Source organism: Prinia subflava, chromosome 6 (genome assembly GCF_021018805.1).
Source record: "Prinia subflava isolate CZ2003 ecotype Zambia chromosome 6, Cam_Psub_1.2, whole genome shotgun sequence".
NCBI lineage: Eukaryota > Metazoa > Chordata > Aves > Passeriformes > Cisticolidae > Prinia > Prinia subflava.
Window position 1 is genome coordinate 6471732 of NC_086252.1, and position 21229 is coordinate 6492960.

Consider the following 21229-nt stretch of genomic DNA (forward strand, 5'->3'; position numbering starts at 1 on the left):
TTGGTCAAGGACTCTTTTGAGATTTTGGTGAGTCCTCTCCACAATTGCCTGCCCTGTGGGAGAGTGGGGGATGCCTGTTTTGTGTTCCACTCCCCATTGCTGGAGGAAAGCTGCAAATTCCTTGGAGGCGTAGGCTGGGCCATTATCAGTTTTGAGGCCCTTAGGAATGCCCATAAAAGAGAAAGCCTGGATCAGATGACTGATCGCGTGGGCCGCTCTCTCTCCTGCGTGGGCGGACGCATACACAAGGCCAGAGAAGGTGTCCACGGAGACATGGACGAATTTCAGCTTTCCGAATGCCGCCACATGGGTGACATCCGTTTGCCAAAGCTCACAGGCACTCAATCCACGAGGGTTAACCCCAGCATGGAGAGTGGGGACTGAATGGGATGAGCAGGATGGACACGACGCCACAATCGCCCTAGCCTGTTGGCGGGAGAGGTGAAACCGCCTCACCAGACTCGGAGCGTTCTGGTGGTGGAGTGAATGGCTGATTTGTGCCTGTTTAAAAACCTCAGGCAATGGGGCCACAGCGGCAGGAGCAGCGAGAGCATCCGCCCTCCTGTTCCCTTCCGCAATGAACCCTGGCAAATCGGTGTGCGACCTACAATGCATCACATAGAAAGGATGCTCTCGGTGGGAGACGAGCTTTACCAGCTTCGAGAGCAGCTCATAAAGAGCTTTGTTGGACACCTCCTGCAAAACAGCCTGATCAGCTCTGGAGACCACCCCCGCGACATAAGCGGAGTCGGTAACTAAATTGAGAGGTACGCGGAACCTTTCGAACACTCTCACGACAGCGGCCAACTCAGCAATTTGAGGGGAACCCTCAACTGTCTTGATATCTGCCTCCCACTGCTGAGTTTTGGGGTCCACCCAAGTCATCACTGACTTGTGCGAACTCCCGGACGCGTCAGTAAAAACTGTGAGAGCCTCGAGCGGTTTCCTGCTCCGTACGCTCCTTATCGCCAATGTGAAATTAACCTCCGAATTAAATAATTTGTGGGCCGGCCTGTGAATCGAAATTTGGCCCGTAAAGGAATCCAGAGCAAATTGAAGCGCTTCATTTTCCTGAAGCAGGTGCTCCAACATTGGTTTTGCCATCTGGCCCGTTGACAACCCAATTGGCATGTGAATGCATTGGAAATCGCATCCGGCCAATTCCCTCATCCGCAATCTCACTTTGCGGATGAGTTCAGCCATCAGCTCCTGTGGCTGTGTCATCCTCTTGGGTCTGTGATGGCTGAGGAAGACCCACTCTATGATCAAGAGAGGATCGTTCCTGCCTCGACCCTTCTCGCGTGTGTGTGTGCGAGTGTCCCATTGAAAAATCACACCGTGAAGGTGTGGGAGCTTACCCAGGATGACAAACTTGAAGGGAAGCTCTGGGTCACAGCGGTGAGCCTGGCGCGATGTCATGGCGCGCTGAACCTTCTCTAACGCTGTGCACGCCTCCGGGGTAAGGTTCCTGGGAGAACTCAGCTCCTCCCCCCCTTTCAATAAATTGAAAAGAGGAGCAAGGTCCTCCGTAGAGAGACCTAACCAGGGTCTTACCCAATTCAATGCTCCACACAGCGAATGGACATCCGCAAGGGTCTGGACCTTGGTCCGAATCTCCAATTTTTGCGGCACAATGGTCCGCCTGGTGATCTCCAAGCCGAAGTACCTCCAAGGCGGCATGTTCTGGATCTTGTCATGTTGCAGCTCGAACCCTGCAGCAACTAACGAACCCGTTACACGAGCAAGCAGTTGTGAAAGCTCATGATCAGTTGGGGCGCAAATGAGGATGTCATCCATGTAGTGATAGATGACAGCCCCCTCCGATGCTGCACGCACAGGGGCCAACAAGGAAGCGATGTACTGTTGGCACATCACTGGAGAGTTTTTCATCCCCTGGGGGAGTACGGTCCAGTGGTACCTCTTCCTTGGGGCATCTCGGTTAATGGTAGGGACTGAGAAAGCAAAACGCGGTGCATCGTCAGGATGCAGAGGAATTTGAAAGAAGGCATCTTTAATGTCGATGATGGCCAGATTCCAATCTCGGGGGAGCATGGTTGGGGAAGGCATCCCAGGCTGGAGAGACCCAACGTCCTGGATGACGTTATTAATTTGGCGGAGGTCGTGAAGGAGACGCCAATGTTTGCCATCTGCTTTGCGAATGACAAAGACCGGGGAGTTCCACGGTGACGTGGACTCCACGATGTGGCCTTTATCTAATTGCTCCTTCATGAGCTCCTCCAGCGCCTGTAATTTGTCTTTGGAAAGCGGCCATTGATCAACCCAGACTGGCGTATCTGTTGTCCAATTGAGCTTCTGGGTTTGGCGCTGTGCAACAGCCACTGCCCCAAAGTGTGAGGGGTCGGGAATGTCAATTATGGCCCCCCACTGGGCCATCATATCTCTCCCAATCAAGGGATCCTCGTAGTCTAAAACAAAGGGACGTACAGAAGCCAATTGTCCCTTTGGCCCCGTAATTTGCACCATGCTCTGTGAACGTCTTGCCAATTGAATGCCTCCTACACCCTGGACTTGCACAGGCGTGTTTTCCAATGCCCAATGTGATGGCCAGTCCTTGATAGGAATGATGGTCACATCCGCCCCTGTGTCAAAAACCAATCCCTTGTCTACCGATTCATTCCCTAGTGTAATGGTGCAAGGGATGACGATCTTTTGCCTAGGAGTGATGGTGTGGACAGAGTTGACCTTGACAGGTGTGTCACGGAGTGTGATTGCCTGAGCAATCACTGTCCCTCTAGGCAGGTAGATGGGAGGAGTCGTGCAGCACACCCAGAGACCGATGGCACCAGAGATGTTAGGGAACATAACTGGATAGACCTCAATCTCAGGCGGAGTAAATTTGCAATCACCAACGATGATGAACTTACCAACCCGAAGTGTCTCGGCGTCGGTGTGCGTCGAGTCGACGTTGATGAATGACCAGCTGGAACCGGTGAGGTGAAGTCCTTTGGTCAAGTGCAACCTGCAGGAATGATGGAGACAGGCAGTGGGTGGACTGAGTTCAGCCCTAACACAGCCTTGAGGTAGAAGTGTCACGTCCGGTGAAGTGTCATTTGCAATTTGACCCCCCTGATTCCCGGCTGATGTCATGCCGGTGAATTGGTCCGCCCGATTGGGGTCCACACGTTGGACGGACCCACGCTCTCCCTCTAGTTTTTTTGCTGGTTGCCCCCCCGCTGCAACTTGGGAGTTGCCGGCCTTGTTTTGTTGGGGCACTCATTTGCCCAGTGTCCCGGTTGTTTGCAGACGTGGCAGAACCCGGGTTTTCCACCACGGCTGCTGGTGAAGGATGGCTTGCGGCGAGGCGGCACTGCTGGTTTCTGGGAAGGCGTCCTCGCGTCTGCAACCTTGGGTCTGACAGGGCCTGTGGGTTGCTGAGGTCTGGACATGGGGTGAGAATGCGGCTTCAGCAGATAGGGAACTTTCGCGTCGCAGACCTGGAGCATGGCGGCGAGTGTCCTCGGGGGATCTAAGGGAAGACTTAGAATTGCTTGACGACAAACATCGTTAGCATTGATGAATGCCAGTTCAAGAAGGACATGCTCGCGCGCAGACACCGTTTTTACTTGAATTTCCACGGCCCTTGTCAATTTGTCCAGGAATTCCACATAGGATTCCTGGGGACCCTGCCTAATATGTGTGAAAAGGGGAAGCTTGGCATGGGGTTGCAGAGCAAAGAAAGCAGTGCATGCAAGGTCCTTGATCACCTGAAGGACGGGGACTGGGATGAGTGAGGCCTGGACCTGAGGGGTGGAGAACTGGAGCTCTCCAATGAGGAGGGAGAGGGAAATGGGATTGCCCTGAGTGTCCGTTGCTGTGCTTTCGTCACTCAACAGCGTGGGAATCTTGTCCTTAAGCAGCTGCCGGAAGGCTGTCTCCCAGAGCCTGAACTCTGAAAGGCCCATGAGGCAAGCAAACAGCTGCTTGAGGTCAAAGGGAACCACTGTTGAGGAGGAAAGCTCAGCCTGAAGGAGACCCCTGAAGTATGGGCTGTCCCTTGAATAATCCTTGTGCGCCTTACACAATTCCCGAATTACACTTTGGCCTATTGGAAACCAATGAGATTTTGGGGTGTCACTACTGCGTTGCCGACGGTAAGTGACTGGCGCAACCGACAGACCCACTTCAGGATCCCAATCACTGTCATCTTCCGGTGGGGAACCGTGGGAACCGGAAGGGAGAGCGTGGGAATCGGGAAACCAAGATGGCCTCCTTCCAGGGCAGGGCGATGGGCAGGACGACTCCACCTTCGGGGTGGGTCGATGGGAGGGACGGGAGGGTGGGAACCTCTCCGAGGTGGGTGGGGTTTGAGACAGGAAGGGGTTTGTCGGGGAAATGGGAGGGTGGGTGGGACGAAAAGGATTGCGGGAAGAAGAAGGGATGGGGGATGGGGATGGTGACCACGAGGCTGAGTGGCCGCCATTTTCTGCACCACATCCGCCATCTTGTGCGGACTGTGACGCAGTTAAATTAAACTTAACTCTGGGATGAGGGGATGAGGGAAAGCGGGTACGGGTTGGGCCTTCGCCTGCCTGGCCAGGGCAGTCCGAAGGATCCTCAGCAGTCTGGCCACGACTACTGAGGCTGGGGGAACGGGAATTCTGCAGAGAGGCAGAGCTCGGGGATTTTTTCAGCCCAAATTTCTTTAGAATTCCCTTGGGGGAACGACTGGGCTTAGGACTAGGGGAAGGGGAAGAAGGGGCAGACTGCCTGGTAGATGGATTAGCAAGGAGATCTTTATTTTTCAAAGCAGTTTTTAACTGCAAGGCCAAATAAGAAAATTTCTGCGCCTCTTTTCCTCAGGACCAGCCGAATTGTGCAATTTTCTCTTCCACTGTCCCCCAAAATCGGAGACAATGGATCTTGTCCCGGGAAACCTCCTGAAATTCCTTGCTGATCCATCTGATCAGCCTCCTCAGGCAAGTCTTAGAAAATCGCGCGCCACTTGCTTCCAGCAAGGCGACGCAAACTGAAAAATTTTCTCTGTCTGCTGCCGACAGGGAAGCACCCATTTTCCCAACAACAAGGTGTTAAGTGGCAGCTTTCTCCCTGAGACCGGTATAACTCAAAAGCCACACAAAAACGACAAGCACCGCAAACTTAAAACCCGCAAGAACACGCACTCACTACAGCTGCAAAAGCCACACACAACACGGGGTGCGATGCAAAACTAAAATCTCACTGTCAGTAAAAACCCGCAGAAGCCGACACACTGACCGCCCTGCGTGCCGCCCTCTCACGGCCACGCACACTCCTCAACACAAAAACAGCCAACAGAACAAAATCAAAACTCCAGAGCCAACCAACCGAGGGCGAGGGACCCAAAAATCCTACCCCCTGGGGACCACGTGGTCACGTCCACAGCCTTATGGGCTGTTATGTGTTCAATTCGAGTCGTGCCAAATGGCACCTGCTCTCCCCGCAGCCTAGGGAGGCACGAAATTTCCACTTACCAATCCTCAGACCGGAATCTCGGCTCCTGGAGGGGGTGCAGAACTGTCTCAGGGAGATCCTCCTTCTGCGAGGACCGACGCTGGAGTGCAGCAGCCGTCGGCTACCCTCACAATCCTCCGGGAGCGCCTCCCCAAAGGGACTGCTCACCAGGAGGTACTGGAACGTCCAGGGATCTTCTTCGCAGCACCCAACCTGGTCTTGGGTGCTGCCAATCCACTTCTGCAGGGTCTTGACGCCTCTTCAAGGCCCCGCAGTAGGCGCCACCAATGTTGCGGTGGTGTCTGCTCTTCACCATCTGCCTGGCCTGGCTTGCTCTACACCACCAGCAACACAGACTCTAGGAGGCGAGCTGACAGTCTTGTGGAGTCAGCCCTGCCCCTGTGGGTTCTTGGCCTCGAGAGGCAATGCAGACCCGATGGTTCGCCACAACAAAGAAGGAGGAGACAGAGAGGCTCTCTTGGGGGAACACACAGAGAGGTTTATTTGCCCACTCTAGGTTCTCCGAGGGGAGAGAGAGAGAGCGAGAGAGCCCAGAATCAGGGATGCACAGGGGTTTTAAGGGATAGAGCATGGGAGGAGCAATGGGGGTGGCGAGACGCAGCTAGCCAATCCAAGTTAGTAACCAAGACAGAAAAGGGGCAGGGACATGCAGTAGAGCCAATCAGGGAGGAAGGGGAGGAGAACATTTCTGGCGGGAAGGCTGAGGGACACTTAACAGCAAAAGCTAAAAATAACTTGGGGTGCAGGGACTGTGAGGGAAGGCCTGCATAACAATTAGGGGGGAAGGGGTACATAAAACTGAACCATACAGAGAATTCATAGAGAAATAAATCATGAATCCCAACAGGGATAATTCTTGGACGAGAAGCTGTTCTCTGTCTCTGAGTATGCTGTGATCACCCTGAAGGAGCAGCCAAGGGAAGTGCTGGAAGCAGATTTGCTCCTCTAGTGCACATTCCTTTGCACATGCTGTTGCTGTTTCTGTGGGCTCCAGAGCCACTTGGGCAGCAGCGACTCTGCAGCCCTGCTGGAGGAGACATCGTGGCCCTCCCAATGGTGGCAACAGCTCTGAGAGCCCAGAGCTCTGTGTCAGGGTGGCCATGGTCACCCTGGCCTGTCACCTTGGCCTGGACAGCCATGAGGGCCTGGGCTGGCCACCAGCCCTGCCTCTGCCCAGTGCTCCTTATTGGCAGCACCCAGTGGACAGCCCCTGCAGGGTCCCCTTGCCCTCCTTGAAGGTGCTGACACGAAATACTGGGCACACCAGGGAGTCAGGGCTCCATGGCGCCGGGCCCAGAGGCCGCTGCCGGGGCAGCAGCCGGGGCTGGGGCCGAGCTGCGGCGGGCCGGGGAGGGAGCCCGGGCTCGTGGCTCACCCAGGAACCTGATGGCCGCCGCTCGCAGGGGCTCCTGTGCGTTCTGCAGGTACGGCAGGACCCGGCGCAGGTGCTCGGCCGCTCGGCTCCTGTCCTCAGCCAGCTCGAGAGAGCGGCAGGAGGGAAGAGTTGGTGCGGGCTCAGCCCCTCGGCCGGGCTCTCCCTGCGGCCCAAGGAAGGGAGCAGTATGTGGGGCACAGGCTGGTGCCCCTGGGTGCAGCAATGGACACAGACTCACTCCAGAATTTAGACCTTAGAGAACATGATTTTGTCATTACATTCACACATTTTCAAGAGATTAGATCTCTAGAGATAGGCATCCTCTAGGTTTTACATAGGGAAGGAGTGAACTAAAACCACAATTTTGACATCCAAGGCATACAAACGATATGGGAAAAATAAGTTCTGGAAAAGAACATTATCTCAAGGATTTATGATGCAAGCTAACTGCCATGTGATTTAATGGAAGCAAGCTCATTTAGAAACTTTCATGACCCCAGGATGATGTCATGCACAGCATACAGTACAGTTGCATCATGAGATGCAGGGAGAAAAGAGCAACAACCTTTCTGAAACTATCATAAAGATATCAAGCTTATAGAGAAGGGCATGAAGGGCTTGAAGATTATGAAGGAACAAGAGGGGAAGCTGCATGAGGAACAGCTGAGGTCAATTGGCTTTTTCAGCTTGGGGAAGAGGAGGAAGAGGAGAGAGATGATCTCAGCATGGCCTACATCTTCCTCCTGAGGGACAGCTCCAATCTCTGCTCTCTGGGGCCAGGGACAGCACCCAAGGGAGCAGCTGCAGCTGTTTCAGGGCAGGCTCAGGCTGGAGATCAGGAAAAGGTTCTTCTCCCAGAGGGTGCTGGGGCACTGAAGAGGCTTTCCCAGGGAATGGGCACGGCCCCAGGCTGACAGAGCCCAAGGAGCTCTCAAGGATGCACAGGGTAGGATTGGATTGTTGAGGTGTCTGTGCAGGGCCAGGGGTTGGACTCCATGATCCTTGCAGGTCCTTTCTGCTCTGGAGAGTCTTTGATTCCATGATTCCTTGACACTGGGAACGAAGACTGATACAAGGCTTTGGCAGGTAAATCAATGTCGTTTGTAGTGCCTTCAGTTGGCTGTGCCCTGAGTTATTCCACACAAAATGGGACAAAATTCAGGTGCTATTTTAGACAGAAAGCACAAAGGACCACCTCACCATATCAAGCATTGCTTTCTTTAAAGCTTCGAACAATCTCTTCTCCATTTCCAAATGCAAACATCAGCAAACACATGATGGAAAAGTCAAATTAATTCCAACATTCCTAGGATACAAATTTTTACTAAAGAAACCAAGCAAGGCCTTTGGAAACACTTCCTAGATTAATTCAAGTCTCTCCCATGCAGGGCTGTAACAGCTGAACTTCTGCACGGCTCCAGGTAGGGTGGGAAGAAGTCCACAATGTTCATGAACAGTCTGAAATAGGGATGCAGGGTTGGACAAAGGCTTTCCTGCAGGGTATGATGCCAAAATCTACTGCATTCTGGCATGCCAGCATTCCAGACACCAGCAGGTCTCACAGACAGCCCATGCAAGGAGCAAGTGAGATCTGGCAAGTGAGGATGGCTAGGGAAGGGAGAAGGATTCATTCCGACGAGCAATTAGTATCTGAAGGAAACCCTTGCACAGGTCCCTTTCAGTGAAACGGAAAAGCCAAGAGACAACAGCAGAGAACTACTCTTGGAAATAGGAGTGCTTTACAACAGCGGCTACAAGGACTAATTGCTGCCACTGGACATTAGGGCAGATGGGGAGTTTGGGTAACGCAGGAATCATGTCAGGAGATAAGCAGTCATCTCCTGTTTCACCACAGCTTTGCAAGAAGCAGAAAGGGCTGTTTGATCAACAAAAATAAAAATAGCAAGAAAATCCTGCTGACTCCTGCTGAGAGACATTGACACTCTGGTGCCTCCATTACTGCCATTACCGGGGGTTACTGCCAGCTCCGAGCAATTCTTCTTTGTGAACTGGTACCTGTGTGAGCAACAGAAAGAATTGGAAAGTAGAGCTCCCAGCCCACCTCAAGGCTTTGCTTTCATCTTCACCACATCAGCTCAGGTGACTGGATGCTTTGTCCAGGGGAGGGTGTCCCTGCACATGGCAGAGGGTGGAAGTGGATGAGCTTTAAGTCCCTTCCAACCCAAACCAGTCTTGTATTCCAGGATCTATAATGAGAGGTCCCTTTCCACGAGCTCCATCATAAACCGCTGTCCCCTGTCCCCAGGCTGCCCCACTGTATCTAATTACAACCTCTTTTGCAGCCGCACTGCAGCTCCCTTTGATCTGAGCTGGAGTTATTTGAGCAGCATTGGACTAAATGGCCTCCAGAGTTCCACTATTCTACAGCCTGTTTTTCAGGTAATTTGGAGTCCAGCGCATCTCAGAACCAGCCCAGGAACTGTCAATTCTTGTGGATTTAATTAGTTGGCTGCAAGTCATTCATGACTAAATGGAACTTAGGTCCAGCAAATATTCAGTTCTCCCAGGAAAATAGTGAGCTGACTGGGGAATGTTTGGCACAGGTTTAAGTTCTCTTGGACAAAACCTCTCTGTGGAAGTAGGAGCCAGGCCCTAATGCCCAGGCTGATCGAGTTGTTCCAGGTTCTCATTTAACAGTTACGCTTCTTAATGTGCTTTCTCTAAAGATAAGAGTGTTGTCTGCATCCATCAGTATTCTGTTTGCCTTTCACATCCCACTTTTGGATCCAAGCCAATTCGTCCTCCAAACTGAAGGCAAAAAGACACAAGGCTCACGACCAGACACTCAGCTGGATGGAGGCTTTGGGTCAGCTCTTCATGCTGCAGCTTATTGTACAGGACAGAGGAAGAGTGCAGCAATCCAGCCTAATGCCCCACTTTGACAGTGGGAAAATAAACCTTATTCCTGCCCTCACTTCTGTCTTTTCTATTTGGGTTGCCTGCTCTTCAGAGTTATAAGGTACCAAGGGTAAAGGGATCCAGCACAACAACTCCTCATTTTCTAGGGGGCCTCCAACACAAAGAAAACTAAACCTTGGGTTACTCACTGTTTTTCAAAGGCAAGCAAGCAAAACAAGGTATTTTAAACTATGCCAAAAACTGATAGAAACCCCAGATGGAAAACTGTATTTTTCAGAAGGAATAACACAAATGAGGAAGAAAATTTGGGTCTCCTTTCTTTCCCAGTCAATACCAGACAGTATGAATGCAAGCATCAACAATTAAGACTAACTCTTCTTTCAAAGACACACCAATTTAACACCACAAATGCTGGTAACTTTTTCAAGGCAGAGAATGGATTTCAAGAGGGCTTACCCTGCTTTGGTAACTGCTCTTGGATTTCAGTTGCACTCATTTAATTTTACAGGAAATCTCTTTCAGAAGGCCTTTCAAATCAGAGAGCTTAAAAAAAAGAAGATGGTTATTTTTGTCAAGTCCATCTAGCTGAAGGAAAGCAATGCTAATGAGTAACGTAAGTAACAAGTGGTTGCCTCTTCAAATATTACACCAAATGCAAGAGTGCTCAAAAGGACACTCCCAATTAGAGAGCTCATCAGGGCAATTAATGCAGTGAGCCCTGATGCCTCTGTATTTCACCAAGTTAACCAGCAGTTACCAGAAGAGAAAAGCAAGGGATGGCTATGTACTTTCAGGAGAGAATTAAGTCTGGCAGATCTCCTTTCAGTTTCAAGAGCAGCATCACTAGCCACAGACTTGCTTTCCATTTCCCTTTCAGTCTGGGAAGGCAGCTATTATTTTGCAATCTAAATTATTTGACAGCTATCAAAATACTTACACTGAAATGTATGTGGGTCTTTTCACCTGTGAACTTCTCAAAAGTTTTTTTTTTCATCCCAAAGCCACTTCCCACTTCAGAGGCCAAATATGTAATTCAGTCAAGCCTCAGAAGATACCCATTGTGAAGGTCTTTTAAGCATCACAGTCATAAAAAATTATTTGTATGACAGTGTTCATCATGTGCTCTCTGCTAGATTAGTAGCTTTATATTGCTTAATTACCCTATGCCTACAGCACCAGAATCCAAACTTGACAGACATCTTTGGGAAGGAGATGTTTCAAGTGTGTGACACCCCTTCTTCCCAGCGGTGTTTCATGGGCCTGTTACACAGCCAAAGGCTGCAGTTTTGCTCTAGGATGGAAATTACTTTTATTCTAGCTCATCCTGTAAGGAATACTGAGGAGCACTCTTCCAGTGCTAAGCGTCTTTCTGCCTTATTTTCCAGCATAATATGAAGCTCTTGTGGCTTGGAAGGGCCCTTACAGCTCACTGTGCTCCATACGCCTGCTGTGAGCCGGGACACAGGCTGCTCCAAGCCCCATCCAACCTGGCCTGGAACACTGCCAGGGATCCAGGGGCAGCCACAGCTTCTCTGGGCACCCTGTGCCAGGGCCTGCCCACCCTCACAGCCAAGAATTTCTTCTCATTATCCCATCTAACCCTGCTTTCAGTTCAAAACCATTCCCTCTTGTCCTAATCACTACACATCCTACGTTGCTGTCTATGGAATCAGAGCAGCACGGTAGAAAAGGCCAATTAAAATGGGGTCCTGGTGACAGTGACAAAGAGTGCACATGACTCTGGGAGGCTCATTTTCCCTGCTGTGGCACACCCCTTGCTTTACCAGAGAGAATCACATTCCCCAGAGCATTCTGAGACAGAAGTACCTTTGCATCCAGTTGTCTAAATCGATGTACCATCCTAGAAGCAGGAGAACATGGAGCAAAGGGATCAGTCTGGATATCAAGGAAAACTTGGCTAATTACCACACCCCAACCCCCCTCCCCCAGTGTTCCATCCTCCCAGGGAGCTAGGGCTGCACAACTGGCATATTTTTAGTACAAGTAAATGAACTAACACGTGAATTTTTATTAGCAGGATGCTATTCTATTTTCCTTCTCCAGACACTTTTGCTTCTAGTACCAAGGAGATGGTTTTGGTATTTGTTTGGCTGTGTGTTTCTGGGTACTCTTAACTCAAACACTTATTTGTGGACAGCAACGTTCATGCCCATGGATAGGAAAGGGTCTGGTTTTTCTTGCCCATCCCTGTCAGCTCTCTCTGTTTAAGGGAAATACTCAAGCTGCCAGAAGTTAGCAAAGTTAAGCAATCATACAGAGCAGGTTTTGTTCTCTAGTAGTGTTTTGGTTTTTTGACAAACACTGAGACAGATCCCAAATACAATGTTTTCATGAGCTGGCAATCAAAGAAACATCCAAGTCTAGGTCTCCCAGCTTCAAATACCATGATGCCAAAGCCTCTTCCTCTCCTCAGAGGTCTTCCCTATTCATGCTACTAAGTACAGATCTCCAAATGGATTACCACTGTGGGAATGTCTGAGATTCCAGGTCTAATGGTAAACATTCTCTGCTAACTGCATAATCATAGAATTATTTGGGTTGGAAATGATTGAGTCCAACTGCTCCCCCGGCACTGCAATTCCACCACTAACTTGGGTCCCCAAGTGCCACATCCACACGGCTTTTAAATCCCCCCACGAGATGGGGGTGCCACCACTGCCTTGGGCAGCCTGTTCCAGGGCTGGACAACCCTTTCCATAAAGAACTTCTTCCCTAATATCCAACCTAAACTAATGCTACAAGAAGAGTCAGCGGTGGCACTGCTTCCCGTGATGAGGTCTCAAAGCACCATGGGAAGACATTTCTTCTCTGCAGCAGACAAAAAAAGCACTATTTCACTTTAGAAATAAAAAGCACATTTATGCTGAGTTTATTTACTTTCTCATTAGTTTGTAAACATTTAAAACTGCTGAAAACTTGCCTTCACTAGAAATGTTCAAGAGAAAATTAAGAGAACGAAGACAAAGACAGGCAGACTTACTCTTCTGATGAATCACTTGCTTTTGTATTGATTTTGACAAGGTAATTTTCCTTCATGACAGCTTCCCATGCCAGGATTTCATTGTCCTCATTTCTTGAGCCTGGGAAATGTATTTGAAGAAAAAATACTTGATTTATCTGTCCAAAGCCAAGATGCAAAAAGGCTGGGTCGGTGTGTGCATTCAGAGGTTAATGGTTCCCTTCTCCACATCCTGAGCCCTCGCAGCCCCACTGCCCACCCGTGACTCAGCTCTGACACATGTGACACTAATGCCTTCCACTGAGCGCTCCTGGCAACCAGAGTCACCTAAAAATACAAAATATGAGCAAGCATAAAACCCAAAGACCTCCAAACAAATACAGACACCCCACCCCACAACCTGACAAGCTCTGAAAGTCCTTCTGGACTTTTATGAGTCTTGGTTAACACAGGTGCCTCTGCTTCAACAGGTATAGGACATTCCAGCAAGTTCCCATCTGGGTTTGAGCTTTCCATTTGTCTCTACATTATGCCATATTGGATCATTAAGAGCAACACTTTTAAGAACCATGATGTGTGATTTTTCATTGAACAGAAACACTCCAGAATGATGAAGAATTGTCTTCTCTAAAAAGCATTTTGTGGTGGTGCTGTAAATTCAAGAGTTGATCCAGAGAAGATCACTTTGAGGCATTAAAGTCCTCCAGGGTAATACTTCAGCATTTTATCATGTTCCAAGAGGATAGCATAAACCACAGGGGTTTAAATAAAAAAATAAAATCAACAGACCAAAGAAGCTCAGAGCTGGCCAACGGCTGAAGATGCCTTTGTTCCACCCAGTGCTCCTTTGACCTCACAGAGCCCTTGGCCATTCTCCCACATTCCAACAAGCATTTAAGCACCCAAATCCCAACCATTTCCATAAGAGTTAAATGGGGAAGGCAGGATTTTACAGCAGTCAATACATCAACGTGCTTCCTCCATGCGGTTCTAAGTTCGTGTCATCAGCAAAACCGCAATCATTTTGTGGCTCTAATTAACTCTCCCATTCTTTCAGAGCTGCAACATCAACTGTGCATCATTTGAGAAGGAGTATCTGCCATCAAACAGTTTCCTCAGCAAGGAATCCATCCACTCAGTGATTTGGACAGCCCAAATGATTTTGTGCTAAGCAATTTTATACCCCAAAGCAGGCTCTTCCCTCCTAAACTGGTAACAAGTCCAGCTTCTGCTGCAGGGCAACAGGCAGGCTGCTGATGGATGGGAACAAGCCTGTCAATTAACTCAACTTATGCTCTCCCAGCTGAGAAAACAATACATTTGCTGGAGAGGAGGAGGAAGCTCATTAAAACAATTCCTATCTGTGTCCTCTGACAGAGAAATTAAAGAAGAAATGGCTCAAGAACGGGCTTGTCACATTTTTGAGGTGGCTTGCTCATTTGGCTACATCCAGAGGGCCAGGAAATTGCTTATTCTCTTTCAGTCCTCCCCTAGCAAGCAGAATGAATTACAAAAAAGCCAAACCCACAACCTTGCAAAGCTAGGAAACAGCACAGGCAGCTCCAAAGAGTTTGGATTAATCTGGAATCTTAATTGATTTACACACACAAGGCAATTCTACACCAAAATGGCTTGGACAAGAGAGCATTGGATAAATCTCTCTTGAAAACTTGAATCTTACTGAAGTGATTTCCAGCACACAGTGGATTTGCATGACAGAGGTCTAGATTGCCCTTGGAAATTTCCTAGCACAGTGCAAAATGCCTGGAATAAGCACAGGATGCCATGGAGGAACTGCAATACACCTGCTGCAGAGATGACTTTTGGGCAACAAGGAAAAATCCAACTCACAACAAATGGATGGCTCTTTGCTTTCTTTGTTACAGCAGCACTTGAAGCATTTCCTCATCACCATGAATATGTAGGCAAAGATGACAAAGGGGAAGGGGATGGTCAGGCGACTGCAGTATTCCTGGACCAGGAAAAAACGCTGGAACTTCCACACCTGGTCATTGTTCTCTTGCACTGACCCAACAGTGTAACTAATGGGAAAGAGAGAACACACCCAGGATTAGTTGTTCACCAAAGAGCTGCATCAGAGCCAAGAAAAGAGCATTCCCCCACTGTACCAGGGCATGGCTTTACAGTCACAGAATCCCAGAGTGGTTTGGCCTGGGAGTGATCTTAAAGCTCATCCCAATCCACCCCTGCCATGGGCAGGGACACTTTGTACTCCAAGGTTGTTTCTAATCCCAATGTCCAGCCTGGCCTGGGACACTTCCAGGGATCCAGGGGCAGCCACAGCTGCTCTGGGCACCCTGTGCCAGGGCCTCCCCACCCTCCCAGGGAACAATTCCTGCCCAATATCACATCCATCCCTGCCCTCTGGCAGTGGGAAGCCATTCCCTGTGTCCTGTCCCTCCATCCCTTGTCCCCAGTCCCTCTCCAGCTCTCCTGCAGCTCCTGTAGGCCCTAGAAGGAGCTCTGAGGTCTCCCTGGAGCCTTCTCTTCTCCAGGTGAACACACCCAGCTCTCCCAATCTGGCTCCAGGGCAGAGGGGCTCCATCCCTTGGAGCAGCTCCTCTGGACTCATTCCAGCAGTTCCATGTCCTTCTGATGTTAGGGGCCCCAGTCATTCTGAAGGTGGTAATTTTTATTGACCAGGTTATTTAGTTTGTTCTTCTTCTTAGTGAGTTAATTGCAAATGGGAGGAACTAAGTAGGAAAAAAATCCTTGCAGTTACAAATAAACTGGAAAAAATCTGAATAGGAAGAAAATACTGCATGTGCTTTTACTACCTCAGCTCTAAGCAATCTTATTCTAGCCTAGACACCTGAGAACAGGAAGTTTCTTCACAAGATACTGTGTCTTACTAACTGAGCAGAGAACTCCTTTCTTAGGGAAAAATACCAAACCTAAAACTAAAACACTTACAAAAAATGTAAAACCGCCTCAGATTTTTAGTAGTGGTATTAAGAATATGCCAGGCATGGATCAGACCCACGGCACAAAGCACTGTATGAACCCAGCAAAGCAACAACCACAGGAGCAAGCAGTTCCCAGGCTGCCTGACCTTTCAGTGTGACATTAAATGGCAGATGGATGCTCCCAAAATGCCTCTGCTGAGAGCCCAATGGACCTTTACATGAGATGAAATGAAAACCTTCACCTGGTGGAAAATCTTTTTGTTTAAAAGATAAATAGAGGTGGCAAAAACGAGAAGGTTTTTTACTGCCGTAACAGCATCAACTACAGCATTTATCATTAGGGGCTGTTAAAGTAAGTGTTCTAGCAAATATTAAAGGCTTTTAGGGTAGAGCTGGCTGTTACACTTTCCTTCCTTATTGTGAGATACTTGCACCTTTTCTAGGGAGTATGAGCATGCTTGTCTGTCCCCAGGCACAGATACCTGTACCTGTCCTGGCTGCCTTGCCAAAAATAACATTTCCGACAGTCTTTAGAGTCCAGGTCAGCCTGGGGAGGAAGGTTCAGAACTGAGGGGAGAGCAGAAAAAAACCCTGAGGCATTCTCAATTTATCACACTCAAACGTTTCATCTCAGGCCAGGAAACACTGGCAGTTTTTGGGTGAGAGATCCTCTTGAGCAGCCCCAAGAGTCCTGTCAATACTCTTGTTGCCAAAGCAACTTTCTGCCAAGGTACCATCAAAACACAAAAATAAACCACGTGGTCCTTAAGAGTGGGAGCCAGAGGTTTTGAGTTCTCTTGTTACGTTGTGAGTGTAAAGTGGAAAAGGAGCAGGGCTGGGAATGGGAACAGAGCCACAGCACTAATCCAGCTGCATTCCCAAGTGAGACACAAAGGCAACACACCCCAAAGTCTGATACATAGGACTTCCCATGATTAAATCAACTCTGTGTCAGAGCTTGCAGTGAATCCAACAAAGATTTCTGGAAGGAGCTGAGACTATTTTCCCTGCCCTTGCTGGTCTAGAGGCGATGGCTCTTATCAAGACAAAGTCCTTTGGCATGTCCCAAGGGGATGTGGCCCATTGCTTGTGGTCTAAGTCAGAACAATAAATGGCAGGTCCATCAATGCAGTACCAGACCCACCCTCACCACAGAGCAGTTCAGGTTAATAAAACCAGTGTCCAGAAGAGTGATTTATTTACTCTAGCAAGGTCATTTGGGCAGCACCTCACACTTGGTAAGGCCCTGACCCACATCACCCCGTGTGACCCACGGGGGTTTGCACCACACCAACCATGTAGAGGATGCTTAGAGATGGAGACAAAGGACAGGCAGCAATCCCTCCCCAGGTTGCTGCACCAGCTTCCCCAGGCTGCTGTGACAGATGCAGAGGCAAGGTCTGCCTTCCTGCTGTTTTCCAGCACTCGACTCCCTTTCCCAGAGATATGTCAGAGCAGAGATGACCAGGAAGCCATCGCTCCTTCGTTACGCACCCGAACATGGCCACGAGCAGGTTCACCAGGAGGATGTTGGTGGAGAGCATGTAAATGCACACAAGGGGGATGGTGATCCACTCTGGGAAACGGGGTTGGTTGTTGGCATCCAACTCCACGCACAAGGGCTTGGACTCGTTCCCAGAAAAAGTGCAGTGGTCAAAGTTGTAGGTAGTACCTCAGAGAGTGAGAGGGGAGAGCCAACAGTGAGCTCCTTGTTCTGCTGGGCCCAGCCCCAGGTCCTGCCTCCCCATCAGACTTGGAGGCAAGGGGTCAGCACAGGGCTGGACAACCTCGAGAAGGAGAGACCCTCCCAGAAGATAAATACCATCAATATCATCGGGGTACTGGCCAAACATGGCCAGGTAGGGCTCGTAGATGACCGAGCGGAAGATCCACTCCCAGCGGTGCTCGTTCTTCCTCAGGATGCCTTGCCTGGCCACACCGAAGGCCACCATCCACACAGCAAAGAGGAAGAGGAAGAAGAAGACATCTATCATCTGGAAAAGGACAACAGGCATCAATCAGTGCCCCACTGCAGGTCTGTTGCAAGCCACACATGGATGGCTTTCTGCTCCTAACTTCACCAACACGCACGGTAACAACTGAGTACCCCCATTCAGAGAACTTCAAAAATATTTATGCAACCATAAAAGCAAGGCATGTTTCAGAATACAGGATAGCCCCCTGGCATCTGATAGGCTCCACAAAAGCCAAAACCAGGTAAAAGGACTGTGGCTCACCTCATCCCCTGTGAGGTGAAAGCTTCTGGAAATGCCACTCTGGGTGGCTTCCCAACCAGCATTTACAGCCACTCTGGCCAATGGTTTCATGGATTTCTAGCACTGCATGAGGGTCCTCACCACCCTGTTCCTCAGGTACTCACTCATGTGATGGATGCAGTGGAGCACCAAAATCCTCCTCCTGTACCCTCTGTCATCGCTGTCACGTTTGGGGAATACTCTTGGGAGCAAATACCACTGAAATATTTGAGGCACGGAAGACAAAAGCTACCAAGAAGCAAATTTCCTCTGCTGTTCTTCAGCCTGATCCTTACTCTTTCCCTTAACACTGAAAAATGCTCTGCTCTTAATTAGGTCCCATTTGCACCTTCATTCATCCTGTTTAGCAGATTTAACTTGCTGCCACCGTCAGACCATGGGGATTTCATTCTTAAGGGGGGAGGGAAATAAAAAGTGCCACATCATTTATTTAGATTCTCTTGAATAGCTGCCAGAATCTTACCATCCTCTGCAGCATAATAATTTTGGGTCCTAGATTCCTGCTAACTGTGAAAATATGGATGAGCCTCAGGGTAAAAACTATGTAGTCCAAACAGAAAATTACTCTCCCGGAATACCAAGAGCTTTCATCAGAGTGAAGCCTGATGGAGACAGCAAAAGAAAACAAAGAGAAGCCTTGGGTGAATCATGCAGAAATCAGGTAAAAACACACTGGAACATAGACATGGAGAGTAGAAAGCGAGTAACTGGAAAGCAGAGCACAGCTATCCAGGGCCCCATGGCCTCCCCCATCTAGTGACAGGTGACAGAGGTGGTTAATGCACACTTGTTTACACCCTTCCTTCCTGACATGCATCATCCCTGCATTTTTCTCTTATCCTTAAAGCTATTAACAGCTAAGAAACTTGTACCTGGAGCAACTCCCACAGCCCTCCCAAACCACCACAGTGCAACAACTGCTCCACTGCACTGAGGCAACAAGGACTAAGTTACAGCTGACTGAGTAATTGCTTTGGAAAATGTTTTTCCATCACTTTGCTATGGTTTTAAACTCACCCCATTGTGTAAAACAGCTTCTAGGAGATAATGACATTGTTAGGCTCTTGTAGGAATAATCACAGTCCTCTTAAATATAACACAAAGCCCAGGTGGTCATACTAAATACTCAATAACAAGAGCCACAGAAAATCCTAAAGATCTCCTGACTGACTTTTTTTTTTTAAGTCAACACTTATCAGTATTTGGGGCCTTCATAAAGGCAATTTCATGAACACATTGCTCCCCAAAATTTCATTACCAGTTGTAGTCAAAACCCCCCAAGGAAGCAAAGCCGTACCATGGACACAAGAGAAGGCACTACTCACCTGAACACAATCCCTGCTATGAAGTAAAAGATTGCAAGGGTATCCATAACATTCCACAGGTCTGAGAAATACTTGCTGCCGTTCATGTACCACTGGGAAGGAAAAGGAACAGAAAGTAACCCCCACACAGCACAGTTTTCTTGTCCAATTAACTTTTTGTCACGCAATAGTTAACACCAGAGATCAGGTGGCTTTCAATTTCCCCAGAATGAGGGGTTTAATGTATCCAGCAATGCCACAAGTTACTGGCAACCTGGTTTTTTGGCTCTTGGTGTGACTCAGGAAACACCTTGGGGGGGGAAGGGATGTCACAGTTTAAGCATAGCTGATGCGTCCTGGCTTCTCTCCCTTCACAGAGCTCATTTCACTAGTCTGCCCGGCTACATGCACAGGCTCTGGATCCAAGATGCAGATTTAATTTATTCTTTTAATTACATAGCTCTTTATTTCTGAATTGCAAGTCTGGTGAGAATCCCTGCTCACTCCCAGACTGACCGGCACAGCAGCCTGGATCCAAAGTCTGTGCAAGAACCAACTCCTGGAGTCAATTCAGAGGTTACTCATAAGGACAAGAAGTGTAACCCACCAGGCCTAGAGAAATAAACTATATCCCCAGTCGTTATTCTTTAAAATTTCAATTTTCATTGACAAAGTCAAAGCTTCGGAGAGTACTGCTCAGTGAACCTCTGAATGGCATATCTAGGGAAGGCAATTCTGCCCTTAGCACTTCTATGGGAAACAGAAATCAAAGGGAGTTTTCTCCCAGGTGCTGTCTCTGCCCAGTAGCTCCCTAAATCAAACATCTGGGAATGAGGCACAGGTCAGTCCTCTGACTTCCAAGCAGTTCCCACTGCTGAGAGGTGAAGTGGCAAAGAGGTTCTGTCCACATTCCTTCAGCACTGGAGAAAACAGGGCTTTCCTTCACACCCCACCACTCTACCCACTCACCTGGCTGGAGGCTACCTCCATGTGGCTAAGGAGACAGCAGGGAAAAGGCTTCTCCAATTTCACTATGGCTAAATGGGACTGGGAGCAGCTCCAGCTACTTACAAATCCCTGGGACCACCAGAAGTGAAAGCAGGGCTGAGCCAGTGGCTTCTAGTTCAGAGACTGTCCCTGACCAAGAGCTGGTTTCTCTCCAGAGCCAGTTATCCAACTGCAGCAGCTACAGTGGGACCCCAGGCAAGCTGCTCTTACTTTGCCTTGGATGTGAAAACAAAATCTGAGCTACCTCTCTCTCTCTTTTTTTTTTTTTTTAATATAAGCAACACAGACACAATTTTGATGCAAGGTGAGACCAATACACACGTGGTCTATCTCAGGGGAAGCCAGGGAGGAACTTTCCTGAGAAGTTTAGAGGACTGGAACACCGCTCTGCTCTCTGCTCCATTTCTCCTCCTCAGGAAAACAGCTCTACAGCCAGAACACTGGCTTGAAATAACTTTAAATCTTCAATAAAGTCTCTGTTTTAGCTGCCTCCACTGCCAAATTGGTACATTCTGGCCACCAGTTACTAATGGGAATTGCAGCAGTTCTACCTGCTCAGGGTAGTGAGAAAAAGGGACATTATTAGGAAAATAAGGTTTCTATCTCTAAGGTTTTCCCCAGGACTTTTGCTGGGTATACACACAGGATGTGCAAGGACAGGTCCAGAGACACCAGAACCTAAATCAGCAGAAACAAACACTCCATTAGTGTTTTCATGGCAAAAAAAAGTCTCTGACTTTTCCCCCATTTTCTTAGCAAGTAACATTGCCATAAACAGGGTTCCACCTTGACTAATAAAACTGGAAAAGACCCCAGCAACAGCAGCATCAGAACTGTCATTTGAGCTCACGTAAAAACCATTACTGCAGGGTGGGATGATCCAGCAGATCAGGCACAAACACTCATGAGGCAACTAGGGCCTTACAGGGGAGTCAGAAAGCAGCACTGCACAAAACCCACACACCCACTGCTCCTCTGACTCCCCCAGCATCCTCCCACGGCTCTGA

The 21229-nt window shown here is 48.9% G+C and overlaps 1 protein-coding gene across 1 annotated transcript in view; it reads right to left on the minus strand.

Moving 5' to 3' along the window:
* Nucleotides 1–4373: 4373 nt before the first annotated feature.
* The window catches only part of TRPM8 (transient receptor potential cation channel subfamily M member 8), a 42164-nt gene continuing 25308 nt past the window's right edge, over nucleotides 4374–21229 (minus strand). Inside the window, exons 20-28 of the mRNA XM_063400008.1 lie at nucleotides 19236–19327; nucleotides 18374–18512; nucleotides 17457–17628; nucleotides 17129–17306; nucleotides 14559–14749; nucleotides 12729–12828; nucleotides 11555–11588; nucleotides 10184–10270; nucleotides 4374–8863 (exon numbers count right to left, since the gene is read on the minus strand). Coding sequence (XP_063256078.1) covers nucleotides 10220–10270; nucleotides 11555–11588; nucleotides 12729–12828; nucleotides 14559–14749; nucleotides 17129–17306; nucleotides 17457–17628; nucleotides 18374–18512; nucleotides 19236–19327 — 957 coding nt within the window. The 3' untranslated portion in view covers nucleotides 4374–8863; nucleotides 10184–10219. The remainder of the gene's footprint in view (nucleotides 8864–10183; nucleotides 10271–11554; nucleotides 11589–12728; nucleotides 12829–14558; nucleotides 14750–17128; nucleotides 17307–17456; nucleotides 17629–18373; nucleotides 18513–19235; nucleotides 19328–21229) is intronic.